The following is a 25,063-nucleotide window of genomic DNA, read 5'->3' as shown; positions in this document are numbered from 1 at the left end:
CACGTCTTGGTTCCGTACCAGCTGCTTTAATCTGTTTCTAGTGAGCCACCATCTGCTGTGGCTTCTCCCTCCTCCAGGAATATGTGCTGCCTCTCTCTGCTGTCCCCATGCAGTTCACCTCCACTGGCAGCAGCTCCTTCCCCTCCAGGTGCCTCTGCCCATCCTCCCTGCTCCAAAGACAAAAATCTTTGACCTTTCCTCTACACTCATGGCCCTTGGACTTGAATGATGAGAGGGTGGCTCATCAGCAGAGTGAGCACTGAGCCCTTGAGGCTGTTGTGCAAAAGTGTAACCACAGCCCCTGCTCCTCATCTTGCAAGAGAGACTGCAGCTACAGAAAGTGTTGCAGACATGTGGAGGTAACACCTTCCTTCCAGAGCTGTGTGCAGGATCTGCCCCCAGTGTGGCTATAATGGCCAGGAGATGGAGGGGATGGAGCTCCAACAGGATGCCAGAATATTCCCCCTGACCTTCTCTGGGTACGTATGGCCATGCACAAAACCAACTGGAAATGGGAGCAGTGATTTACTGGGAGTGAAGGACGGCAACAGTTTTGGGCACTTTATTTCCCCAGTTCTACTTCTGGCTTCACTATGTCTAATACTAGTGAACGATCAGATAAGAACTTCAGTGACTTTTTTGGCCAGGACAGGGTGAAATCATCACTGGCAATCTAGACACCCACATTAAGATCTACAGTCCAGCAGGCTTTCTTTGAGGTCTCATCCAACTCCCACTGACGTCAGCAAAAGATCCCTATCTAAAGCCCAAAGAAACCAGGAACAAGGATGGTCTTCAAAGCAAACTGGTTGCTGATGCCATGCTTTTGTGCTCCTTGCAAATGAGACAAAAAGATTGCACTATTTGTACAACTCAGCTGGTTGAAAAGTAGTGTGTGGAGAGGAAGCCTTTTGGCTTCAAACAGTGGTGAGAAACTGGCATGGCACTTTTGGCTGTTAAACAGGACAATATTAGCTGGGTTTTAATAACTAAAATCAAACCAATGCCTCGAGGAAACTTTGCAAAATGTACGATTTATTTAAATGCCACTTTTAGGCTCTCATTAGGCATGCAGAAACTACCAGTTTCTGCCAGGAACAAAAAGGCTATTTCAAAACTGAAGATGATTTTGTTTCTAAATCAGACGTGGCACCACCAAATTAAAAGACTTTGGGGTAAGAGATTTACAAGCAAGTGAATTATTTTGTGTGAATTTGTGTGAATTATTTTCACCAGCCTGGACTCCAAAATGAAGCAGGCACTTTGGAAATTGTTAAGCCTTTTGACTGCCCTTAATTTTGTTAGAAAATCACACACTAAATTATCATCCTGCTGCCTCCAATACTGAGATTAGAGAGGAAGAGCAAGTAGGATTCAGATGCTCTTCTCAAATAAAACTTGTTTCATCATGCAAGGAATTTGTCTGTGATTCCCAGATGTCCAAGGCCAGAGTATATCCCTGTCACAACCCAGTTGGATATTGCAGAACATAATCCATGCTTCTGGTATTGTGTCAGTACAGCACAGTTCAATTGTTCTGGTGTTTTTTTGTTTTGTTTTGGTTTTTGTTTGTTTGTTTGGTTTGTTTTGTTATTTTTTGTTGGTTTGGTTTGGTTTTGGGGTTTTTTTTGGTGCTGTTTTTGGTTTTTTTAAGGGGCTTCCACAGTAATTCTTGAGCACAAATAAAGAGGTTATTTTTACTATTGGCCAATGACAGTATGATTATGCTATTTATATAATTTTTGAAGCAAAAGACTCTCTGATTTGGGGAAGAACTTTTGCATTAAAGTGACAATGGATTTTACCAATACATAGATACAGAATTTGTGGCAAAGTCAGTAAATTGCTTGTGGTGTCCTTAGAAGTAATCCAGTGACCTTCAAGCAGAATAAAATACAAATAACAGACTAAAATAGATTTTTAAAAAAAGATTAATTCTTATAATAGCTAACTTGTTCACATGTCCTGTAAAAAACCACACTCGATTCTGTACTTTCAGCCACACAAGACCACAGTCTGAGGGGAAACCATAAACATTTGTGTTCTGGGAAAGAAGGTCATGAAAAATCTCCGTTTGTACTTATAAAGCTGCGTCACTTCAGTTTCCTGCTATTAAGTTTCAGCAGAATAAAGTTCTCTGGCTCACCCCAAGCAGTCACCTGGGGGTGTTTGTGTGAGAAGTAGCACAAGTCACCCTAATAATGGAGAGTGACTCCCAGTGTTCCCTCTCCCAAGTCTCATCAGTGAGGTGTGTGTGGGGCCAGCTTGGCCCCAGCAAATACACAAAGAAATCCACGTCTTCAGGACAGCATCTCCCATGTCCTGGGAAACGGCTAAGACATGCTATGCTTTGGATGTGACAGGAGAGAAAAAAAGGAGGAGTAATACAGACACACTTTAACTGCTCGCTCTCAGGCTATTATTTAACTGCCCCGAGGTTTGATTGTTATTTTTACCCCCTTTTGCACGTTGTTGTATAAGTTGTTTGGAGAAAAGAGGCTATCTGTGGCTTACATAAAGCGTTCTGTTCCCTATTTTATTGCTGAAAGCTACTCAAGAGAAAGTGCTCACCTTAAAATGGTGCAAAAATATCAAGTGTGGCCTACTCAAAATCAGTGCCTTACGTAAACTGGGATCCTGCTCTGCCAAGACTGGAGGCAAACTGTGCTATAAACACCAGTTACTGTCATGTATTAAGGGTTCAGCAAAGAGCCCAATCATCACCTTTGAATAAGAAATAAATATAAGAAATTATTTCTCAAATCTGTGTTAATGATCTGGCAGTGCTTTCTGTTTGTAAGAATTATCCAAGTGCCAGGTGACATGACACTGACCATGGATGAGAGACACGACAGGCAGAAATGCTGCCAAGAGACTGATCTGATTTTCTGACCTGGTGCCAAAAACTTCCTCAGTGAATTGCAACTGCACTAGAAAATACGAAATAAAATGCGAATCAGGTACAGTAGTTCTGTTTCTAGTGAGTCAGTAAAAAAATAAAGATTTTAAATGTCCTCATTAATGTTCCCATGTGGAGAGAGTTTGTATTTAATAGCTGTTTAGCTATTAAGCTTATTAAAAGAGTTTGGGGGAACTATTTAAATGTTTAACTCATCAAGCTTTGTAACAACAGCCATCTTCAGCTTTCTGTGGTTCCTGAGTGGCTGAAACATTTTCAGTCAATGTGGCTGACTCACTTCTGAAATCCCCTTAACATTTGGGTGTCCACTGATGATGCAAACCTGGAGGAGGGAGCTCCCAGCTTCAAAACTGGGGCAAAACAGCATTTTAGCAGGACAAAAGATGACACTTAATCTTCCTGGGAATAAATCCCTAGAAAATTTTCTCAGTATCGGTTGTGGTATATGAATAAAATAAGTGTGCATTAATGCTAGTGATTTTCTCAAAGACAGCAACAGCATCTTAACTTCTGATTTTTAGCTCTCCCTTCTGTTTTCTATTTCATTTAGGGCAGAAAGGGTTTGTAATTCCTTCTGTTCAATGCAAACTCTGCAAGACCAACTGAACCCAGCATGATGGAGATATACATACATATATAGATATAGATAGATAGAGATAGATATAATTGCAGTAGTAACAGTGGGATTACATAGAACATAAAACTCTAAAATGAAAAGTCAGATTTCCAAGGGAAAAAAATACCTTATGAATATGTGTGCATTGAGCCTGTCACAGAAGCACCACGGGATTTCTTCAGCAGCATCCCCAGCTGGGAGCCACGATTCCCTGGGCTGTTCCCTGGAATATTCTGTCAGAGCCATGCACCCACTCCTTCCACGTGCTCTAACCCTTGGCTCTGCCACGGGCAAGATGCTGAGCTGCCCACTCCCACACAGACAAGGAGCTTCCACATCAGATGGGAAATGTGTTGGGAGCTTCCAATTATAAAAGATGTCACAAATGGAGTTCAGGATTGCGTCTGAGGAGCCATCCTCAAGATTATAGTTTGAAGTCTAGACAAGTGAATTCTGCCTACATCTCTGTAAGCTACGAAGGAAACACATTCTGTTTTCTGGTTGGGTTTTTTTCCCCCTCACATCTACCTAACTAGGTGAGTTGCTGATTTTCCACCACATTACATAAAATTCATAGGTGTTCAAAGGCATTTGGCTCACAGTGTTTTGTGAGGATTTACTTACTCAAGCCCTTAGAATCACAGAATCATTTCGCTTGGAGAAGACCCTGGAGATCATTGAGTCAACACTGTCAAATACACCACTAAACCACATCCCCAAGTGCCACATCCACACATGCTTTAAATACCTCTGAGGTTGGTGACTCCACCACTTTCTTGACAGATTTTTCCAATGATTGACAACCCTCCAATGAAGAGTTTTTTCCTAATATTTAATCTAAACCTTCCCTTGCACAGCTTGAGGTTGTTCCCTCTCATCCTATTGCTTTTTACTTGGGAGAAGGGACCGATCCCAACCACCTTTTTGTATTTAGTCACATTTTCTTATTCACTTTCAGCAAAGGATGTTTTTCTCTCAAGAGTCTGCCCCCAGATCTGAAAAAACTGATTCCTTGTCTGCAGCTCTAAAGAAACAAATTTTAACAACTTAGATACTGACCACTAGAACTGATGATGAAAGAACTTAATATCCTTTGCAAAATATTCCACCTACTCATGCCAGCTCCACAGGATCGTCATTACTAACAACAGAGAGGGGAAAGCCTCCAGAAGAGTGGGAGAAGAACACCTGCAGAAGGAGCTTTCTCCACACATCACCAACTCTGTAGCTCTTGCCTCACTACTGAGCAACTCACGCTGCAGTGTAAGTTCCCTCGTGCCTGAGTTTGTAGAATCGTGGAGTATCCTGAGCTGGATCACTGAAGTTCAACTCCTGGCCCTGCACAGACACTCCAACAATCCCATCCTGTGCCTAGGAGTGTTGTCCAAATGCTTCTGGAGCTCTGGCAGCTTTGCAGCTGTGACCATTCCCCGTTCAGTGCCCCAGCACCCTCTGGGGGAAGAACCTTCTCCTGACATCCACCCTGACACAGATCCAGTTCCCTGGGTCCTGTCCCTGGTCACACAGAGCATAGCTCAGGTCCTGCCCCTCCTCTTCCCCTCCTGAGGAAGCTGCAGAACTGCTGTGAGCTCTGACCTCAGCTTCCTCTTCTCCAGCTGAACAGACCGAGTGCCCACAGCTGCTCCTTGTGTGGCTTCCCCTCGAGGCCCTTTACCATCTCCAAAACCCTACTTTGGACACTCTCTAACAGCTTTAGATTTTTCTTATATTGTAGTGCCCCAACAGAGAGAAGCAGCACTTGTGCAGCCCATGGAGGTGGCAGAGGTCAGGATTTGTGTGCTTGAGCAAAAGCCTCTTCTGTCACAGCTGCAAGTGGAACTGAGCGGGCACAGGCTGCACCAGCTCGGGGCAGGACACTGAGAGAGGCTCTGCCACGTGGAAGAGGCACTGCTGAGATCCATATGTGTTTGTAGAGGTTTCATTTTGTGCTGGTTCTAGTGGGATCTGCTGGAGGGAAGCAATGCCTGGGAATAGCTGGGACACACTAATTCATTTACAGGTGCACCTTGGAGTCTTTGTGCCAAAGGAACACCCCTCAGTCACTCCAGCAGAACACTGTGATGGGCTGATTCACTTCAGAAGTGCACTCCTGCTACTGCCAAAAACCAGCTACAGGTCTGCTAACACAGTTCAATACACTTGTGAAAGTTACCCCTATTTTATGCTACTTTTCACTAATAGATGTGGCTGCTCTCTGACCATACAGGCCTCTGCCAACCAAAACTATTCCAAGACCTGATGATTCCTAGATGAAGTGCCCCTATACAGCACCCAGAGGACAGAACACCAGCCCTGCCCAGCCTGGGGACACGGCAGGACGCCAGCCCGAGTGTTGCAAAATGGAGAATATGTCAAAATTATCTTAACTCTGCATATTCTTTCATGTAAGGTCTTTTTATATTTCCAGGCCTAACCAGCAAGAACAGAGATCTAACCATTGGAAGAGGTGGCTGCCAGCGTCCCTTACTCAAGGACATCCTGGAACTAACACGTTTTAAGGATGGAGTAAATCAGTGTTGATGTACGCCTGTATACACATTGCTAACACGCCAAAATACTGGAGATCCATGTGTTCTACAGCTGAATTATAGTCACTGTAACACCAAAAAAAAAAAAATCACTTCTGTATGTCAAAAAGACCCTGCCGAGGTGAAGACATGCACAGAAGTCAGCTGCACAGGAAACTTATAGGGCAAACCCTAAAAAAATACTAGAAGAGGTGCTGTGCCTGGAACTTACTCTGAGTTTTCGTGTATAAATACCGCCATGAAAAGTCTGGTGGTAGCGCTGGATTTGCGGTACTACAACAGAGCAGCCAGGCCTGGGCAGCTGTGAAATGGGCCGTGGGCACAAATGAAAAGTCTCCGGCTCTGACCGCCCTCGCCATTGTCGCCCTCGGGCTCGAACCCGCGCCGCCGGGACAACCCGCGGGGCGCGGGCGGCGCCGCCACGGCCGCAGATCTCGCGAGAGGCGGCGCGGGGCCGGGGCGGGAACATGGCGGGGCGGGGGCGCTGAGCGGGGCAGCCCGCGGTCCCTCCCCGGCGCCGGCGGCTCCTCCTCGGCTCACCTCAGCTCACCCCCCGCATGCCGGCGGTGCCGGGGGCGCTGTGGAGCGGGGCACGGGGCCGCCCGCCATGGCCGAAGCAGGAGCGGGAAACGCCGAGGGCGCCGAGGAGGAGCGGCGGGCGGCGGAAGGTGGGAGCGGGTCCGCCCCGGGAGCGGGCGGTGGGTGCCCCGTCTCCCCTGCCGCGCGTCGCTCCGTGCGTGGGGGCGATGGCGGGTGCCGTGTGCGGGGTGTGTCTGCCTGTCTGTCTGTTTGTGTCTGTCCGTCCGCCTGGGTGATGTGGCACGGGCGGGTGTTGTCGTGGGGCCGGTGCCCGTGGGGCAGTGCCGTCTGTCCGTGAGGGCGCTCGGCGCTGGTGCCCGGGGCCGCTGCGGGGCCGCTCGGGTTTATGGCTAATTCCCGCGGGGCGCTCCTCCCGCTCCCTGGAGTTCAGTGCAGGTACCTGGAGCGCCCACACGGAAACACAGAACCACGGCACGGGGCTGGAGGAGACCCCTGGAGAGGGTGCAGTCCACACCCCTGTCCAGGCAGGGTCACCTGGAGCAGGTGACACAGGAGCGTGTCCAGGTGGGTTTGGAGTGTCCCCGGAGAGGGAGACTCCAGGCCCTCCCCGGGCAGCTGTTCCAGGGCTCTGCCACCCTCAACATACAGAAATTCTTCCTCACACTGAGGGGGAACTTCTTGTGTGTAGTTTGTCCATTGCTCCTTGTGCTGTCACTGGGCAGCAGTGAAAAGAGCCTGGCACCGTCCTCTTGGCATCCGCCTGTGTAATGGTCACTGTGTGCCGTACTGCTGTGACAGATGTGTCACCATACCCGTGCGATGTGTACTAAAAATCTGTTTGGTTTTGGGTTTTTTAAAACTTAGTTTGTAATTCACTGTTTCTGGTACACATGTAGCCTTGCCTTCCTAAAACTCTAGTATGATTTGATTCTGGTAGGTAAACATAATTTAGTATTTTAGGTACAGTGAATCTGGTTTTTCTCTATGTGTGTGCGTGCCCACGCTTGTATGGCGATCGAGGTTTGATCTTTCCGTGGTTTTAATCATAAGTTTCTGGGACTAAATCAAGGCTGGTTGTAAACCACCAGCTGCTGCTCGTGTTCCTGCTTGGAAACGAGTAGGGCGCTTCCCCTCTCCGAGGAGAAGGGAGTGTTTTGCACGGGCTGTGGGGAAACAGAAATGGTCCAGTCCCTTCTGAGCCATCACTGCAGTTCTGTGTAGTTAACACCAATTCTTCTAGGTCCAGTAGTTGTTTTCTAAGTGCCTCTTGGGTTCTGTGTGTTTCAGTGTATGTGGGGATCCTGGTTGTCTCAAATCCTTGGCGTGTTTCTGTCTCTGTGCTGCTTGATTGTTTAAATACTCTTGGAAAATTTTGTGGCAAATAATGTGGTGTTTGCAAACAAAGTGTTGCTGGGTTGTTTTTGTGGGTTTTTTTGGTTTTTTTTGTTTTGTTTTGTTTTGTTTTGTTTTTTTTTTTTTTTTTTTTTTTTTTTTTTTTTTTTTGTAGTGGTTTTGCAGTCTGCTAAACTGTGCTTAAAGCTTAAGATATATTGTTTCTATATCATGCATATACTGAAAGGAGAGAAAATCATCAAAATGAAGAAACCTCCTAATACACAGGCCTTTCCATTTACAAGTAGATTTGGGAAATCAGTGAACCATAGGCTTTCATGTTTTACTGGGAGATGAACCCCCATCCCTGCTTTCTTCTGCTGCTTGTATTTATACCTGCTCTTTTAGTGGATTTTAAAGAAACAAGTTTTGGGTTTCTTTGTTTTTAAGACAGAAGTATCTTAATTGTTTGTGGGACAGGGCCACTCTAAAGTTACCTGCCCAACAGTTTTTAGGTTACTTTTGTTTTTTAGTTGAGTGTACAACCTTATTGTTGGTACATTTGCACATTAGGAAAAACAAGCTCTAAACTGGACAGTTCACATCCAAGAATCAAAGTCATTGTAAGAAAAAATAATTTGGTGGGTGATTTTGGAAGCGAATTATTGTGAACTTTTGAAAATTCCCTGTTTGGACTACAGAGCCAGCTAAAACCATGGAAGTTCTGCAGCTGACTTGATAGAACTGAGCATTTTGCAATCGTATGATTCCAAAACCATAATTGTATGATTACAAGAAACAAACTATCCACCATTTCTCTAGGAATATATAATGGGAGAGGATTTGTAGTTTGATTTTTGTTTGTTTGGGTGGGTTTTTTTGTTTGTTTGGTTTTGGTTTTTTTCAGAAATTAACTATGATATATGAGACTCCTGATTCCTATCAGTGCTTTCTACCTAGTGAGAACATGAAGGTGCCTGGGAAAGCAGAGTACCCTTTCAAGGCCTTGGGGAGGATCTTTTCATTAGCTGGTTCCTGCCTTATTTTACTTTTTAATACACTAATAGCTTTGGCCAAATAGTTCGTGTTTGAAATCTGTTAAGCAAATGTGTCTCTTAACTGGTAAGTTGTGATTCTTGTCTGCTTCTCTTCCAGGTGATGAAAACAAGTAAAAACAGAAGCAGAGAGTATTCACTTGCCTGTGTTATTTGATTTAAATGCCTGTAATTCAGTGTGTTTTAATTTTTCTTTTTTTCATTTTGTGAGATTAAAACCAAATCCAGTGTTCTTAACACAGAAGAGTTTATTCTCTGGATGGTGTTGTTCTTAAGATGGTGTCATTACTGAATTCTCTGTATCTTGCTCCTGCATGACACCTGCTTATGAAATTTAGGGAAGGAATAAGCTGCTTTAGTCCGTATGTTTCTACTGTTTTCAGAATTTCATTCCAAAGATTGTTGTCCCAGCTTTCAATAAGAGGTGTTGTAGGCAATGATCTTTATGCTGTAAGTAGTCTGAAGATGACCTATTTTAAAGGTCTAAAAGAAACTAATTCAAAGAAATATTTAGTACAACTCTCAGCTATATGTAGAAAACATGGTTCTTTGTTTTATAGGCATTCAGGTATGCAGGACCTTAAACTGATACCACAGCACCTGTAACTTTATTTCTCATGCCCTACTGTATAGTGTAGGCTGTGTGTGTCATTTTCATCCTCTCTAATGAATATCTGCAGCAAGAATTAATTAAAATAAACTAAAATTTTCAAAAAGTAACTCCATAGTAAAATGAAACAATTTACAGGGTGTGGAGTTATTTGCCTCTGTCAGTGTGAAGCCATTGTGCCTTGCCCTGTCAGTCCTTTGCAAAGAGTCTCTCTCCATCTTTCCCGTGGGCTCCCCTCAGGCACTGCAAGGCCACAATGAGGTCACCCCAAAGCCTTCTCCTCTCCAGGCTGAGCAATCCCAATTCCCTCAGCCTTTCCTCCCAGCAGAGCTGCTCCATCTCACATTAAAACAAACAAGCAAACAAAACCCAACAAAAAAAGCCTCACCCAAAAACACCAAAAAAACCTTCAACTGCACTAAAAAAACCCTACCCCCCAAAAACTCAAAACCCCATTTTGATCGTGACAGAACTTTACAATCTGAAAGGAGCTGCTCTGGCTGGGCTGCACAACCCTCAGGTGCCACTTCACGCTCACTTCTACCACAGTTTGGAGTTCTTTAAATCTGGCAAAGCTCAGATTCCTATGAAGGGTTTTGTACATACCAGGTACATACCTTTGGAAAATACACATTTTAGTAGTCTATGGTATCCGTGAAATCTGAATTCAAAGCGGCCTCTTTCTCCTTTCCTTTGAAAGTGTTTCAAAATAGGAAGCTGGATTAAAAGTTCCTTATTTTTGGAAAGGTCTTGCCAGTGTTAACACATTATTAATTTAGTCAGCTGCAGAGCTGCCACATTTCTCCAAGTCTCACTTATTCCCAGACTATGGAAAGTGTCACCATAAGCTTTATAAATGTACTTCTTCAATGATATTTTATTTCAAGCCCATTTTACTGTAATATCTTTGTAGCTGAATTTGGATGTTCTTTTTTAAACTGGCTAAATGAGGGCTGACTGACAGCTCTTTTAATTAATTAATTTATTTATTAATACTACATTACTTGTAGTGCTAATACATATCCTGCAAGCCTAGACAGAAAAGCTGACCTTGCTAAGGGTAAGTGGTCTTGAGGTAGTCATAATTAGGCCAGTAATTTGGAAAGCCTGCCTTGAACTTGTTGCATGGGAGGCAAACAGGTGCTGCCTGTGGCTGTTATAAGAATTTTGTGATATTTCTGTACTTGGGGTGGGTTTCATCTCACTTATCTTTAGATGTCCAAGTCTGAGGCAGTTCCCTTGGTCCCTGTGTAGTTAGTTACTAGAGACAGGCACTCTTGGGCTGTAGCTCATCGAACCAACTGTAGGAATCTATTTTAGATTGAGATGAATCACCCTAGAACTGTTTTATTTCATCTAGCCAAATGTAGGAATCTATTCTGGGGAGAGATGAATCACCCTAGCAATGTCTTCCTCCCTCCAAGAGGGACCAGAATGGCTACTTCACATGTGGACATCATTACTGCTTGAGATGAGTCTCCCTTTTTATGCCTGGTGGAGTTTGCCCATAAACCTTTTCTAAAAGCTTGTGTTTGCTTAGGAATTGCAAACCTTAAAACTGTTGGTAGAGAAAACTGCTCAGGAATGTGGCATGGGATTAGAAAATATTATTGTCAGTAATTGGAAAAACGTGGAGTCTCCCAAGCCTTGTTTCTCAATGCATTTCATGGGATTGACACAGAAACTTTGCTGACACAGGAATATGGCTGATTTTGTTTGCCTTTATACCTCCCCCCCCCAAGCAGCTGTTTCATGCAGCTCCTTTGCAGTTGTTCCCTTCTTTGCCAGCCCCTTGGGGACTCTAATTATTATTTCTTTTCCATGTGGAAAAACACTAGGATAGGGGATGCTCCTGGTATGAGAAATATACATTGATAACCATCCCTTAACTATTTTGTTTGCCCAATTATGAAATACACTAAAATTAGTGTTGAACTAACAGCTTTTTAATTTCTGATACACTTACTGGCAAGGAACTATTTTCCATATGTATTTGTACTGTTTGGATGGTCTTTGCTTTTTCACAGAGGGAATGATTCCAGGGGGGGAGTTCCTGTATTATTCTCACTATTTTCAGCTGTCCTGATGTGCATAATATGCTTTAAAAATATTTTTTATTTTTAATATTTATAAGCATATAGGTTTGGTGCTGAAAGACAGACATAGATTATAATAGACATATATTTGAAAAACTGTTCACTTGCCATTAAAATCTGGTTATCAGTATTCCAGGGCATTAGTAATGGAATGAACAATAATAAAAATGTCATTTCTCAGCTGAAATTTTATTTGGCTTGCAAACCAGACTAGTAAGTAACAGCCTTTAGGGTAGTAAAACAAAACATCTCTAGTTAAATTAAACTGTTTTGAGTAGTTGTAGAACTTACTAATGATTTTGATTTTATAGAAACATCCACTTGTAATAAAGATTGGCCTTTCTGGATATTATTTTTCATGAAGCAAGTGTGCTATGGAATTTGGAATAATTTCATTTTGTTTCAATTGTATTTAGAGGTGTTTTCTTTTATGTCAGTGGTATGACAATATTCACGGAAAATGCAAGTGTAAGAAATTCAGCCAGGTGCTCAAATGACAAGTAAAAATACAACTTTTTCCTATCATAGAAGCCCTCCTTGGGTGTTGGTGTACATTCTAGACCATTCTCTTTGTGAACCCAAGATGTTAAATCCTTTATCCAGCTCTCCCAGACTGATGTAGCCAGAGAGGGAAAGCAATCTTTCATCACAGCCTACACAAGGTTGGGACACTCTCCAGGAAGGGAGGGAGCACCCTGGAATCACCCAGGATCCCAGTGATGGCTGTTATGGACCCTCAGAGATTATTTCCCACCACCCTTCCTGACTTCTCAAAGCTGCCTTGGCTTTAGGAGCTGTTTCTGCCCACTTCTTCCTCAGTGAGGGATAAGTATTGAAAAGATCTGCTCTCTTCTGTTAAACTCCTCATAATCACTGTTCTGCTATGCTTGGGTGTTCTGAAGCTTTACATTTATTTCTTTATTTGTTTTCTTTTGCATTGTTGATGGCAGTTTGGGTTTGGTTCGTGGGGTTTTTGAAGAATATATATACATATAAAAAGAACATAAGCTGCATGCTGAGATGTCAGGGATCAGTACAGATTCTATAACCTTGTATAAGATCAGCCAATATTTTTTATTTTTATGTCCAAGATCAGCCACCCATCATACTGGTGTTTAGTTTGTCCCAGGGATAGTGTGAAGGATTCAATTTATCACCTGATAATTGTAGTGTAGAAGTTCTTAATAGGTCGCTGTTATGGGTTTTGTTTTCTCAGTTAAGAATAACGAAAATGGGTGTTGTTAGTAAAGGTAGAAGAGAGATGGTGCAGTATTCAGAAGTTGTCGCTTGGGTGTGAGGAGAAAAAACTAACTGTTTAATAATATTGAAGATAAATTGGAAAACCTGTAAAAGAGGCCTTGGATTTTGTTCCTTTAAAGGGAAGTGTTTGGAAAGCAGGCTGGCCATCTGTGTGCAGAGCAGTATTTAGGTCAGTGGGTCTGTGCTGTCCTGCTTTGTTCCAGGACGAAAGGATCAGTTGTGCTGAAGGCATTCTGGTCTTGGAACCATGTAGGTTGCTGTTTAGTAAGTGCTCTTTTATGAATATTCATCAAGACTGATTATACTTCAATAGCTTAATCAGGAATTATAGGATGCTGTGGCCTGGGTGAATTAAACCTGCTCCTTTTAAATAAACAGTTCCTTTGGATCCCTCAGCATTTTTTTGTTTGTTTTGGAATTGTGTTAATAACAGAAATATAAAATGAGACTTCTAGGGAGAATCATCATAAAAATATTTCAGACATCTACCAATGTCTTATATAAATACTTACAGTATTTATCATGTAATCTCTTCTAATATATTTTAAACATCCCTAATTTGAATGTGATGCGTATTTGAAATAACTAGATTTTCTTGGATGTCGCAGATGTCCAAAGGTTGTCACTTATTTGTCAAGTATTTGTTGATTCTTTGTTTCCACCTCTTTTTTTGAAACTTCCTGTGTGACTTAATGAGTTAAAGAGCTTTCTAAAATAAAACAGGGCCTGACTTTGTGTTGTCTGATTTGATAGAGAGAGGATTAGTGGAAGACCAGGCAAGCTGTTGCTGGAGTATTAGCCTATTTTCATTTAACTCTCCAGAGCTGTATTCCAACACCAAATGAAAACCTAGAAGGTCATTTTTCTGGTGTGAGATGTGTTTACATCTAAGAAGGGAAAAATATCGTTTGTATAATTGTTTTTGCACATTTCTACATTTTTGCAAACAGCACAGATGCTAAAAAAAGAGAAAGTTCCCAAGAAAGTGTCCAATTTTTCTTCTTGCTGGATTTTCAAAGTACTCCTCTTGGTTTTTGCTGCCTGCTAGAAGCAGGAGATGCTCACTTCCTTAAATGACAGCTCTTAATCTGTCATCTGTCCTCCCTGGCACATGAAGCCTAAAGGAGTTCCTGCCTTTGCTGAAACAGTTAATTCTGGCTCTTTGCCTAAACATCAGCTGGGCCATTCTTTATCATGGCTGTGTTGAGCCAGAAAAACAGTATAATAATAGTGCTTATGTTCCTTGAGACTGTTCTCCTTTCCCAGTAGGTTGCTAGGATTCCTTTGGCTTGTGACTTCTCTTCTGTCCTTCCCAGAAACACCAGTTTTCCTTAAGAGGAGAATTGTGAAGGGAACTTGACAAGTTTTTGAGACTCTTCCAACTTCCATGGCAGATGTTCTGTGTAATTGTGGATTTTGTGTCAGGAATATGATTACAGCAAACTTCCATTTTTTGGATATCCCACTCGATTAACAAGACATAGTTCACAATATATTTTTAATTTTTATTTCATTTGAATCACAGTATGTTGATGTGCTGAGAAATGGCACAGCTGGTGATTTTGCAGCAGGATGTCTGAGGTGCTGGGGGATTGAAGTGCAAAGGCTGTGTGAGGGGAGAGCTGTTTCATATTGCCTTGGTGCATGTTGGTTGGGTTGGTGAGATCATTGCAGCGCTGTGGGAAGGTGGTGCACTCTTTGCTGGACTCAGCTTGTGCCAGAGACACAGAAGCCCCACACAGACAGCTTTTTGTTCCAGTGAGGGTCAGGATGGATGCAGAGTGATGCAGCTCTTGCTGGCCACTGAGCCTTCCTTCTCACTGACAGATCAGTTCTCCGTGGATGGGAGCCCGTGCGTTGCCTGTGCAGTGCCCAGCCTCATGAATCCCGTCCCTAAGCCTGCCAGCACCTCTTCCTTCAACGCTGCCGTGCCTGACATCCCGAGGAAACGCAAAGGGAGTGATTCTGATAACCAGTAAGTGAATCACAGCTCTGGGTCTCAACCTAAATCCGAGACATTTGTCTGTTATTTGTGCAACGTGGTCACTGTCTTTGCTTCTCCTCTTCCTTCCTCCTTTCTAATCCTCTTTCTTTTGTTTATTACCATTACATTTGCAATGTCCTCCAAATGTATTCTTTGACAGCCTCCAATTATTAAAAATAGAAAAAAAATCCTTAAATCCAAGGGATATATGTAGGATTCTGTAATGCCGTTTCCTGCCCTGAAGTGTCTGGATAATGCGTCTCTAATGCTGAAATCTGAATCCTAAATTTTTAGGTTTATTTTTTCTCTTTCTTTGCCTGCTAGTAAAGGCAAGTTCTTAAGTTGCTTGAAATCTCCCAGGCACATACTAGAATTTTACCTGCAAGCATGAAACAAGATTACTGATTAAGTTGTTTGATCTGGAACTGCTGCTTCCATGACCAGAGCAGCCATTTCCTTAAATGTGGAGACAGATCCGTGACCTAAAAATGGGGACTGTCCTCTTGTAGTGCTCAGTCTTTTTAAGTGGGTCATACTTGACTGCTGAGGTGACACTGTCAACTGTTTTATCCTGTTCTGTAACTGCCAAACAGATGCAATTTAACCAAAAAAGTGATCTGTTCAAAGCTATGTAAATCAGGCAGAAGTAAGGGACACAAGGCACTACAAATATCTCTAAACTAGTGTGGAAAATCCATGTTTAAAAAGGTGGGGAATAGGGGATTTACATGTATTTGTGATTATTAAAGCCATTCTCTTTAATCACTGCTTCTTCCATATGTAGTCCATTGATCTACAGAGTGTGGCTGTACTGTGGGTGTTGATGTAAATGTCAGCTTGGAGATCATGATCAAGTGTATCATGTGGATAACTAAAAGCTCCAGCAATATGTTAGTTTCTGGGAAAAGAAAGTGTCTCCATTCTTTTTCAATAGCACTTGTTGATTTTTACCTGTTCAGTAAATGTGTTGGCTCTGCAGTAATGTTTCCCTGAAGTTTGGATATCCCTGATAAGAAAAAAATTAGCATCCGAGTTGAAAAGTTAATTGAAAAGGTGCTGGCTTATAAGAAGTAGTAATTAGGTTCAAAGACTAATGATCTTGCTGAAAATAACCAATCAAGTGGAGTTACCATTGAATTTTTTCTGTGACTTTGTTTTTTTGGGGTCTGACAAGTTGTCTAATTGTGCTTCAAACTCCATTTTGCTTACTGTATGTCGTGTTTCTGCAGGGATGTTTCTGCAGTTGAAGTTGATGGTGATCTTCAGAAAAGGTACTTTTTATGAATGCATCCATTTCTGTTTTTAGTTCTGTGAACTTGTCACACTTTGCTGTTTGGCTGGATGAGCTGTGGGGTTCCTTGAGGAATGCTTCTTCCCTGGGCAGGTCTGTGTACAGCACAAGGTGATAAACATCCAACTAAGGAACAAGATGGGCAGGTCCATCCAATGTTAAGGATTCCTGGTAGTTCTTTCTAAGATGTGCTCTGCTTCCAGCCTTACCAAACTTGGTAGTATTGAAGTTCAGAATGGGAAGGAGTGAAAAGTACCAGTGCAATAAGAAGACTCAGGGAGGCGAGGGAAAGCTCTCATATTCTTCTAGGACTGGTGAATGTAAACATTTTTGTTTGGGTTTTTTTTTTTTTAACCTTTTAAAGTGCTTTATTAATTAGAACCATAGTAACTGTGTAAAAATAATGCTGTTACAAGGTGACTATGCAGCATAAGTATACCCTTTGTGGAATAGATCTGCCAGGAGGGTCGTTCATTACATGATTACTTTATTGCATTTTTTTTTCTGTGTCTGGATACCTTACTTGAGTAATACTTGTTTGTAAGTAGCCATGCAGTGTTTTTATAGAGTAGACTGTTTCACGTGGAAGTGACCTACCATGGCCATCCAGTCCAACAGCCTGAGCACTTCAGGGCTGACCAAAGGTTAAGGCAGGTTGTAAAGGGCATTGTCCAAGTGCCTCTAAACACTGACAGGCCTGGGGCATTGCCCACATTTCTAGGAAGCCTTTTCCATTGTTTCCCTGCCTTTTTGCTACAGAAATGCTTCCTGATGCCCAGTCTAGACCTCGTCTGCTCAGCTTTAAGCCATTCCCTTGTGTTCTGTCCTTGGATAACTGGGAGATGAGCTCAGCACCTCTCCGTGCACTTTCCCCTCTTCAGGAAGATGCAGAGAGCAAGGAGGTGGCCTCAGCCTCCTTTTCTCCAAACTAGACAAACCAGGAGTCCTTGGCCGCTCCCCACAGGACATTCCTTCTGTCCCTTTCATCAGCTTTGTTGCCTTCCCCTGAATTCATTCAGGGGCCTTCCCATCTTCCCCAAACACCTCCCCACATTTTGGGGCCCACAAGTGCACACAATATTCAAGGTGAAGGCACACCAGTGCTGAGGACAGCAGGATAATCACCTCTTTGCCCATCTGGTGTTTGATGGGCCCAGGATGTGGTTTGCCCTCTCTGACTGTCTTGAACTGTGCTGGCTGTCAGCCAGCAGCTCCAGGTCCCTTTCTGCAGGGAAGTCACTCTTTGGTACACAGCTTAAAGGATAGTGTAAAAATCTTTCTTTGGGGTTAAATTGGTTGTTTCTTTGTGGATTTTTTTTTCTGTGGTGCTGGTAATGGAAAGTGTGACTGTAACCCCTCCTTTTCTGCCATTAAAATATTTGCTTCCATTTTAGAAGCAATGGGGAAGTATATTTAATAAATCAATTGAGAAAAGTAGAGAAAAGCTGGTATTCTTTATTTTTTTTCTGATTCATACCCATTCTGTCCTTTCTAGTACCAATTAAATATACCCACATTATAGCCACAAAGTGGAATTTCATCCTCTGTTCATGTAGTCAAGGTAGCTTTAATTTAGCTATTCATGTCAGCAGCACCACAGCTGTTAGGACAGAGGCTATAAAAATCCAGTGAAAGCTGGGACTGATTGCTTGAGCAGCACATTTGTGCTAGATTTTTTCCCCAAGTGGAGCTCCTGAGTGAGAAAGAGAGTTAATTAATAGGACACATGCTGCTGGTCTGGCTCCTCCTTACCTCTTCTCTTATGGTCAGAGAATGTAAATTCAGCTGGAATTCACAGTATATGGATAGTTTGGGTAAGTTTCTTTTCAAATGGAAGGGAAATATTAGTTATTGCTAACTTGTCTAAATCTGAAACAATGAATGAAAGTTTTAGAGTGTTGCTAGCCAAACCTCCTCCTGTGTTTGGGTTTATCAGACTGTCTAGAAGATTGCTGGGTCCCAGTGAAATCCCAGATTCTGCGCTGTTAATTTGGCTTCTGGATCCTCACTGGGTCAGTGCTCAGTTCCAGGTGGCAGCAGCTTTTGGCACCTTTCCTCAGGCTGTAATCTCCAAGGATCCTCCTGCTTCCATTTCCTCATGGGAGACAGCTGCTGCCTGCTTGGCCTCTCCTCTTGGTCCTCATGGTGCCAAGGCCAGGAATTCTTCACAAAGAGTGGTGAACACTGCAGTGGTCATAGGGAAAGAAAAGCTCACTGCCCTTGTTTGAATCATCCTTTATAGTTTCCTGTTGCAGAGTGTTTATTGGGCTGCAGACACTTATGACTGTGTTTCATGTACAATTTTATTACTTTATGACTTCCCAGTGATTGCTGTAGGGTATGGGAAATAGCTCAGGTTTTTTGTTGGGTTTTTTTTAAGTATGATTTAGGATTGCTTATTTTCTAATTTGACAATAAGATATTAGAAATAAAAACATAGATAGATAATCTCTTTTATAAAATTTTAAACAAAAAAATAAAGTCTAGTCTTAAGTTAATTGAATGTTCTAATAATGTTGTTGTCTCCAGAATAAAAAAAGCCCCATAATTATGAGCTATCCCTTTAATATGTTCACACAACTGTGAATATTGCCAGTTGTGCTCTGGTCTCTTTCTGTTATGCATCACTTGCTAGGTCAGCTATGGTTTAGAGATTCTGTGGCTTTGCTTTTGCTGGACTCACAGTAAATTTGTAGCATTTTCTATCTTCTGGAATTAGTGGGAGGAAGGAAGTGCCTAGTATTAAATATGTAATGTAAAACTCTGTATCTTGTTTTTTTAGGAGTGAAGATGAAGAACATGTTAAAGTAAAAGATTTCAGGTACTAATTTTCAATAGAAAGATGTTTTGCTAGTGAATACTGAGATTCACAACAGTAAAATATGAGTTTGTGGGTAACAATCATTAAAACTATCAAATATTTAACAGTAACCTTTTCCTTTTCCTTGCTAAATTTCTAGTAATTTTTAAAGCCTTCTTGAGGATTTTATTTGCTAATAATTTTAATAAAAGTTGGTGCAGGGTATCTCAGATGGTTTAGCAAAAACATGAGGTTGAAGTTTTTAAGGTGAGAATTAAATCCAGTGCACCCAAGTCATGTATAAGGAACTGATCCTTCAGCTGTATGACTTTGAGAATTGTTTTTTCTAGATTTGTCTGCTTCTGGAGATATTTAGAGTTTATTCCACATGGAAACGGATTTGGCTAAAGCATGACTGAGTTTTCTTGTTCTAGAACAAGCTTTTGTATAGAGAATTATTCAAGTTTTGCCCTTGAACTTCGAATTCACATACACTGAAATTCACACAGAGCACTTGTAAGATTTGAAATGTTGTGTGACCACAGTTCAGCCAAACAAATATTTTCAACTACAGAAAACCACGTAGTAAAGCCACAGCAGTGCTGTAAAGTCAATTTAAAAATAAGTCTTTCATTTTTCCTGTGAGCAGAGATGTCAAACCAGAAATACATAATCCACTCAGCATGCTGTCAGGAGTATTATTTATATAGTATGCTAGCTAGTAATTGTGAAGTGTTCCTGTAATTGAAACAAAATTAAAGAAACTAAAATGTTCCAAGATATATTTACAGTTTCACTTCAGAATTATTTTTTCTTCACAGACTGTCCCAGATTGCTCTATAAGATTGTTGTACATTGCTTTAATGGCTCTTATGTGGTATTGTTAACATTTTTTCCCTTAATTTTTGGTGCACTTGTTGGAGGGAAAAAGAATCAGTACAAAGGTCTCCGGAGGTTTGCTTATCAGTTATCTCTTTCCAGTATTTCTTGTCTCAAGCTTATCATGGAACTTGCTGTTCTCCCTGTGCCTTTGTGGCTAGGGCAAGCAACAGAAGGCTTTTCCAATCATCCAGTTGTCCCCTGAATTTCTGCACCCACCTGTTCAGGTTTTTATAACTCCTCATTGACCCTCGGAGATGTGGAAGGTTGTTCCCTCTCCTGGAATGCTTGTATTTGTTGTCCTGAGGTTCACAGTTCAAGGAGCAGACACAGGATATTACTTGTTTGTTCCTACCTGACGTAAAGAAAGAGTTGGGTGAACCCACAGATCTGAGCATAACTCAAAAAATTACATCTAAAAAAAGACTTTTGAGAGGGAAAAACCGAATGCTTGGCAGAATGACCCAGAACTACTTGTGTGGTGAATGCATTCATTTTTCTTGAAAAAAAAATTTAAAATAATTGTCATGTAGATCTTTAAAACTGTACTTTGTTCTTTCTCAGCAGGCTAGGTGTAGTTAACTTTATTACCTTTAATAGCTTCTGTTGCAGTATGCCTATGAGGAAAAGTTTTGGAGATCAATTAGCCAAAACTTATTCCACGTTTTGCATAACTATACTACTGCGTTTGGCCTCTATCAGAAAGAAAAATCATCTGGGTTTTAATTGAGTGGCTGGCTTGTCTTCTGGGTAAGGAGGAAAAGAGTGAAAGGAACTTCCCTTGATCTGCTGGAGGATGTTAGAGGGGAGGAGATGGGCTGAAAAGCTGACATAGTGTGCTAGGAAGTAGTAAAGAAGTGGTGACCTGAGCTATAAATGCACTTGTGATGTGCACTCATGTGCCCTAGAAGGAGTTTTCTGATGAGAACTGGCCAAGAAGAGAAGCTCTTTCTGTGGCTGAGTTCTTGACAAGCTTACCAAGAGATGAACCCTGAGACAACCTTTATACCACCTGATCAGGAGAGGGAAAGCTTTCTGAGATACTTCTGCTAAATTACACGAGGCACAGCTTTTTCTTTAATTTCCACTCCATCTCTTAGAAGCATGTGGAAAAGTAATGTTTATTGCTGTGGGATTTTTTAAAAGGCAGCAGAATGAACACCCCATCTTAGCTGCACAGGCCAGGCAGAGGTAGCAGGAGGAATGTCTTTCTTTGATTCCTAATGACATTGAGAGCTCTCTGGGATACACTGAGATGTCCAAGTCATCACTTGCATGGCAAGGGTCACAAGAAAAGTTTAACTTTTATAAGTCTTCATAACCTCTTGTTCCTGCCAAATGTAATCAAATTGTTGCTTGAGATATTTCTTCTCCTTGGTGTTTCATATCATTATTAGGACCTTTTCATCTTTGTTGAAGTGAATCCAATTCAGTTGTCCAATACAAGTAGCACATGAAAAGCTGCTTCAGTGCAGTAGTACTGGTGATAATTCCATTCCCAAAATGGAATTGAATATTATGGGGAAAATCATGTGTTCTACATCACTCTTTAAAAATAATTTTTCTTCTTAGAGAGGCTCACAGTCAAACAGAGAAAAGAAGAAGAGACAAAATGAATAATTTGATAGAGGAGTTGTCTGCCATGATACCACAGTGCAATCCCGTGGCCCGAAAGCTGGACAAACTCACAGTGCTACGGATGGCTGTGCAGCACCTGAAGTCTTTAAAAGGTGAGTTTAGGGAACATCATCCTGTAAGTCCTTATTCAGTAGGAGTTATAGTGTGTATCTTCCTGGATTTTAAATCCAAGAGTATTTTATTTTACATTCCCCTACTGTGTTTAGTTCTGAGTCTGCTCCTCATTTAAATGTACATGTCTGTAACTGTCAGAACTTATTTTTAAATTTTTGCTTAGTGTAGCAGAAAAAAAGCCACCCTTCAGTGTCCAATATTTTCTGTCTGCTCAGGGCAAGCCTTGCTCTTGGGTCACTCCTTGATTCTTTTTAGAAAGTACAGGAGTCAAAAGGAAAGTTGCAAGGCAGAACTTTAACAAAATGGTCAATGAGTTTGATTACATTAAAGTCTTAAAAACCCTCACATGTTGGAGAGTAGCAAGAAACAGAAACACTTCTGTAAGCCTCAGTCAGTGAGAAAAGTTAATAATGGATCTTAGGGAATGGTTTGGTGTGGGGATCAACCCAGGAAATATTCTTTGCTCTCCTTTTGCTATTGCTAGGTTTTGGGATTTTTTTTTCCTCCGCTCACTCCCAAAAAAATATCCAAATGCAACTTGCATATTGCAGAGTCTATCAGCTGAACTGAATATTTGGGGGTTTTGGCACCACTGTTTGAGAATAATAATTTGGTCAACTCTAAGCAAAGATCAAAGACCCTCTGCATTGCAAGCCCCACTGATTATGAATAAGCAGGTCTAATGAGAACCCAGTTAGTTTTGGGTCAAAGAAGTTTAAAAAATCAATTATGTTGCTACCTTGACAGTAACAGAATCACAGAATGGCTCAGGTGTAAAGGGTTTTGAGGGTTTTCTAAAGGCCCAAGCAGACTGAGAGTTTTGCATGAAGAGATAATGTGACAAACAGCAGGGCAGTAACTGCACTTGCAGTTTAAACAAGAAATCTTCCACTCAAGCATTTGTATTTTAGCCACAGGATGTGAAAACTGGACTTCACCTAGCACAGTTGTATTTACCTCAAAACAAATGGTTAAAGAGAATACAAGGTGCTGTGTGGAGTTATAGTGAATGATGAAATTGACTTTAAAGTTCAACTGTTAGAAGAAATGTAACAAGAAGAAAATATAAAAATGTAATGGACAAAAATTATTTTATAGAGTACTTGCCATGGGTGCTAGAACAGTACATGCAGTGAGTCAGTCTCACTGTGCTTAGTGAGACATTTGGTTTAACTACAATAGTCTGGTTTTTTGATTGTTTGCTTTATAGTATTAACAAAGCATCATTAATGCAAAAGATAATTGATAATATTGGAATTATTCTGTTTCAGCAAAGAGAATTTAGTTAAGAGGTATGAAATATACCTATGAAATATTTCTAGAAAATTCAGTTCTCATAATGCTATTTCTCTAGCAGTACATTAATGATATCTGAACAGAAGTTTCTTTGGTTTGTGTTAATAAATGGCAAGAAAAAACCAGTTATGTGTCTGTTTTCATTACCAGTGAATGTTTGAAATCTGCTTTAATTTTATTTTTAGAATTTCTAGAACTCTGAATTATTTTTAAATTCAGCTGTTGGGGTCATAGAGAAAAATTCTAAAAGGCATTACAAGTCTAACTCTGCTAAAAGTGAATTTAAAATGTAACTTTTGACACGATCTCTGTGAATCATCCATTTTCCAGGTTCCAGTAGCTCCTACTCAGAAGTCCGATATAAACCTTCATTTTTGAAGGATGATGAACTGCGACAGTTAATCCTTAGGGTAAGTGGAAGGAACCTCTCAGATAAATCATGTCCTTGTTAAAGCTTTTAGTTGGACAGTGCTTTTTCTCCCGTCTTGTCCTTCAGGCAAGCGTTTTGTTGTACTGATTTCTAAACTCTGTCCACTACCCAGAATTTCATAAAGGTGTGCAAAGATGGTTTGGGAGCATGGCAGGCAGCAGCCCTGGAAGGGACAATAATCTGTGTACTGTCTGCCTATTTAATATGTCCATTCTTAAAATCTTTATGCAACTGCAGAGAATGCTGCCAATTATGCAGGAACATCCTCACAGTTGTTGGCTCTCCTTCATGTACATTTTTAAAGATGTACTTTAAAAAAGGTGCAGAAAATACCTGGAATAAAATCTTCCCTCTTGTTTGCATACTTCATCATAAACCCACACATTTCATTCACAGCTAGGTTTGTGTTTTTTTTCCTTTGCTGCAATAATGCTTTGCCAAGATCTGTAAATGGCTCCCAAAAGAAGCTGTCTTATAGCTGGACTTTTGCTAAAGCTGTGTTTTAGAAACTTTAGCAGTGTGTGGATGAAGGCCTCATTTGGTCCTTGCAATCTTAACTGCTTTTTCATAGAATCAGAATGGCCTGAGTTGGAAGGGACCTTGAAGTTCATCTCATTCCAGCCCCCTGCCATGGGCAGGGACAATTTCCACTATCCCAGGTTGCTCAAAGTTCCATCCAACCTGGCCTTGGACACTGCCAGGGATGGGGCAGCCACAGGTGCTCTGGTCACCTTGTGCCAGGACCTCCCCACCCTCACAGGGAACAATTTCTTCCTGATATCCAATCTAACCCTCCTCTCTGTCAGTGTGAAGCCATTTCCTCTTGTCCCTCTCCAACTTTCTTGTATATAATTAAAAAAAACAGGTTTAAAAGTGTGCTTCCTTGTAGTCATTAATATTCATAGTTTATTTTAATTATGTGTTTTTAAAGACAGTATTTTTATATTTTCAGGCTGCAGATGGATTCCTGTTTGTGGTTGGATGCAACAGAGGAAAAATCCTGTTTGTCTCTGAATCAGTTTGCAAAATACTTAATTATGATCAGGTGGTTATCATTGTTCCTTGTTTGCTTTCACCTTTTCTTAGGAATTTTAAAACTTTTATATTTTATTCTATATTACACCAGTCCTTGTGTATCATTTCTTGGAATTTCTTTAATTTAATCTTACTTGGATTAAATCTGAATATCCTGTAAGAAAAAATGTGCAAGTACATCAGTGTTCCCAACCTGAGGAACAGCACTAGATTTCAGCTGATCGTCCTTAAGAAAACTGCCTGTTTGAGAGGAAGGGATAATTTGAAGATGTCCTAATTTCTGTGTGCAGGAGATTTCCTTTCACACAGTGAAGTGATTTTGGGTGGTTTTTTAGGCCAAGGAAAATGGGTAGTTCAGCAGTGGAAGTTAATTAAAGCTTTCCTTGGCGATGCCTTTATGCTCGGATGCACCATGTAACACATCATCCACAATAAATACCGGAGTGTATACCCTTAACCTGAAAGAAACGGAATGGGAACCAGCTTAGGTTGTAGAACAAAGGAAATTGGAAAAACAGAAGTACCTTCCATTAGCAGATGTTTAACATGATGGGCAATTACCACAAATAATCGAGGGATGATAATTTGTTCTTGTATCAATGACTTCTGTTTCACAAA

The 25,063-nt window shown here is 41.3% G+C and overlaps 1 protein-coding gene across 1 annotated transcript in view; it reads left to right on the top strand.

The window, feature by feature from the left end:
• The first annotated feature begins 6,618 nt into the window (after nucleotides 1–6,618).
• The window catches only part of BMAL2 (basic helix-loop-helix ARNT like 2), a 32,081-nt gene continuing 13,636 nt past the window's right edge, over nucleotides 6,619–25,063 (top strand). Inside the window, exons 1-7 of the mRNA XM_066319653.1 lie at nucleotides 6,619–6,753; nucleotides 14,806–14,953; nucleotides 16,192–16,233; nucleotides 19,036–19,074; nucleotides 21,505–21,662; nucleotides 23,311–23,390; nucleotides 24,363–24,455. Of these exons, the coding sequence (XP_066175750.1) occupies nucleotides 6,693–6,753; nucleotides 14,806–14,953; nucleotides 16,192–16,233; nucleotides 19,036–19,074; nucleotides 21,505–21,662; nucleotides 23,311–23,390; nucleotides 24,363–24,455 (621 nt within the window). The 5' untranslated portion in view covers nucleotides 6,619–6,692. The remainder of the gene's footprint in view (nucleotides 6,754–14,805; nucleotides 14,954–16,191; nucleotides 16,234–19,035; nucleotides 19,075–21,504; nucleotides 21,663–23,310; nucleotides 23,391–24,362; nucleotides 24,456–25,063) is intronic.

This window comes from Sylvia atricapilla, chromosome 5 (assembly GCF_009819655.1).
Source record: "Sylvia atricapilla isolate bSylAtr1 chromosome 5, bSylAtr1.pri, whole genome shotgun sequence".
NCBI lineage: Eukaryota > Metazoa > Chordata > Aves > Passeriformes > Sylviidae > Sylvia > Sylvia atricapilla.
The sequence above is the reverse complement of the archived record's forward strand: the minus strand, read 5'-3'. Positions and strand labels throughout refer to the sequence as shown.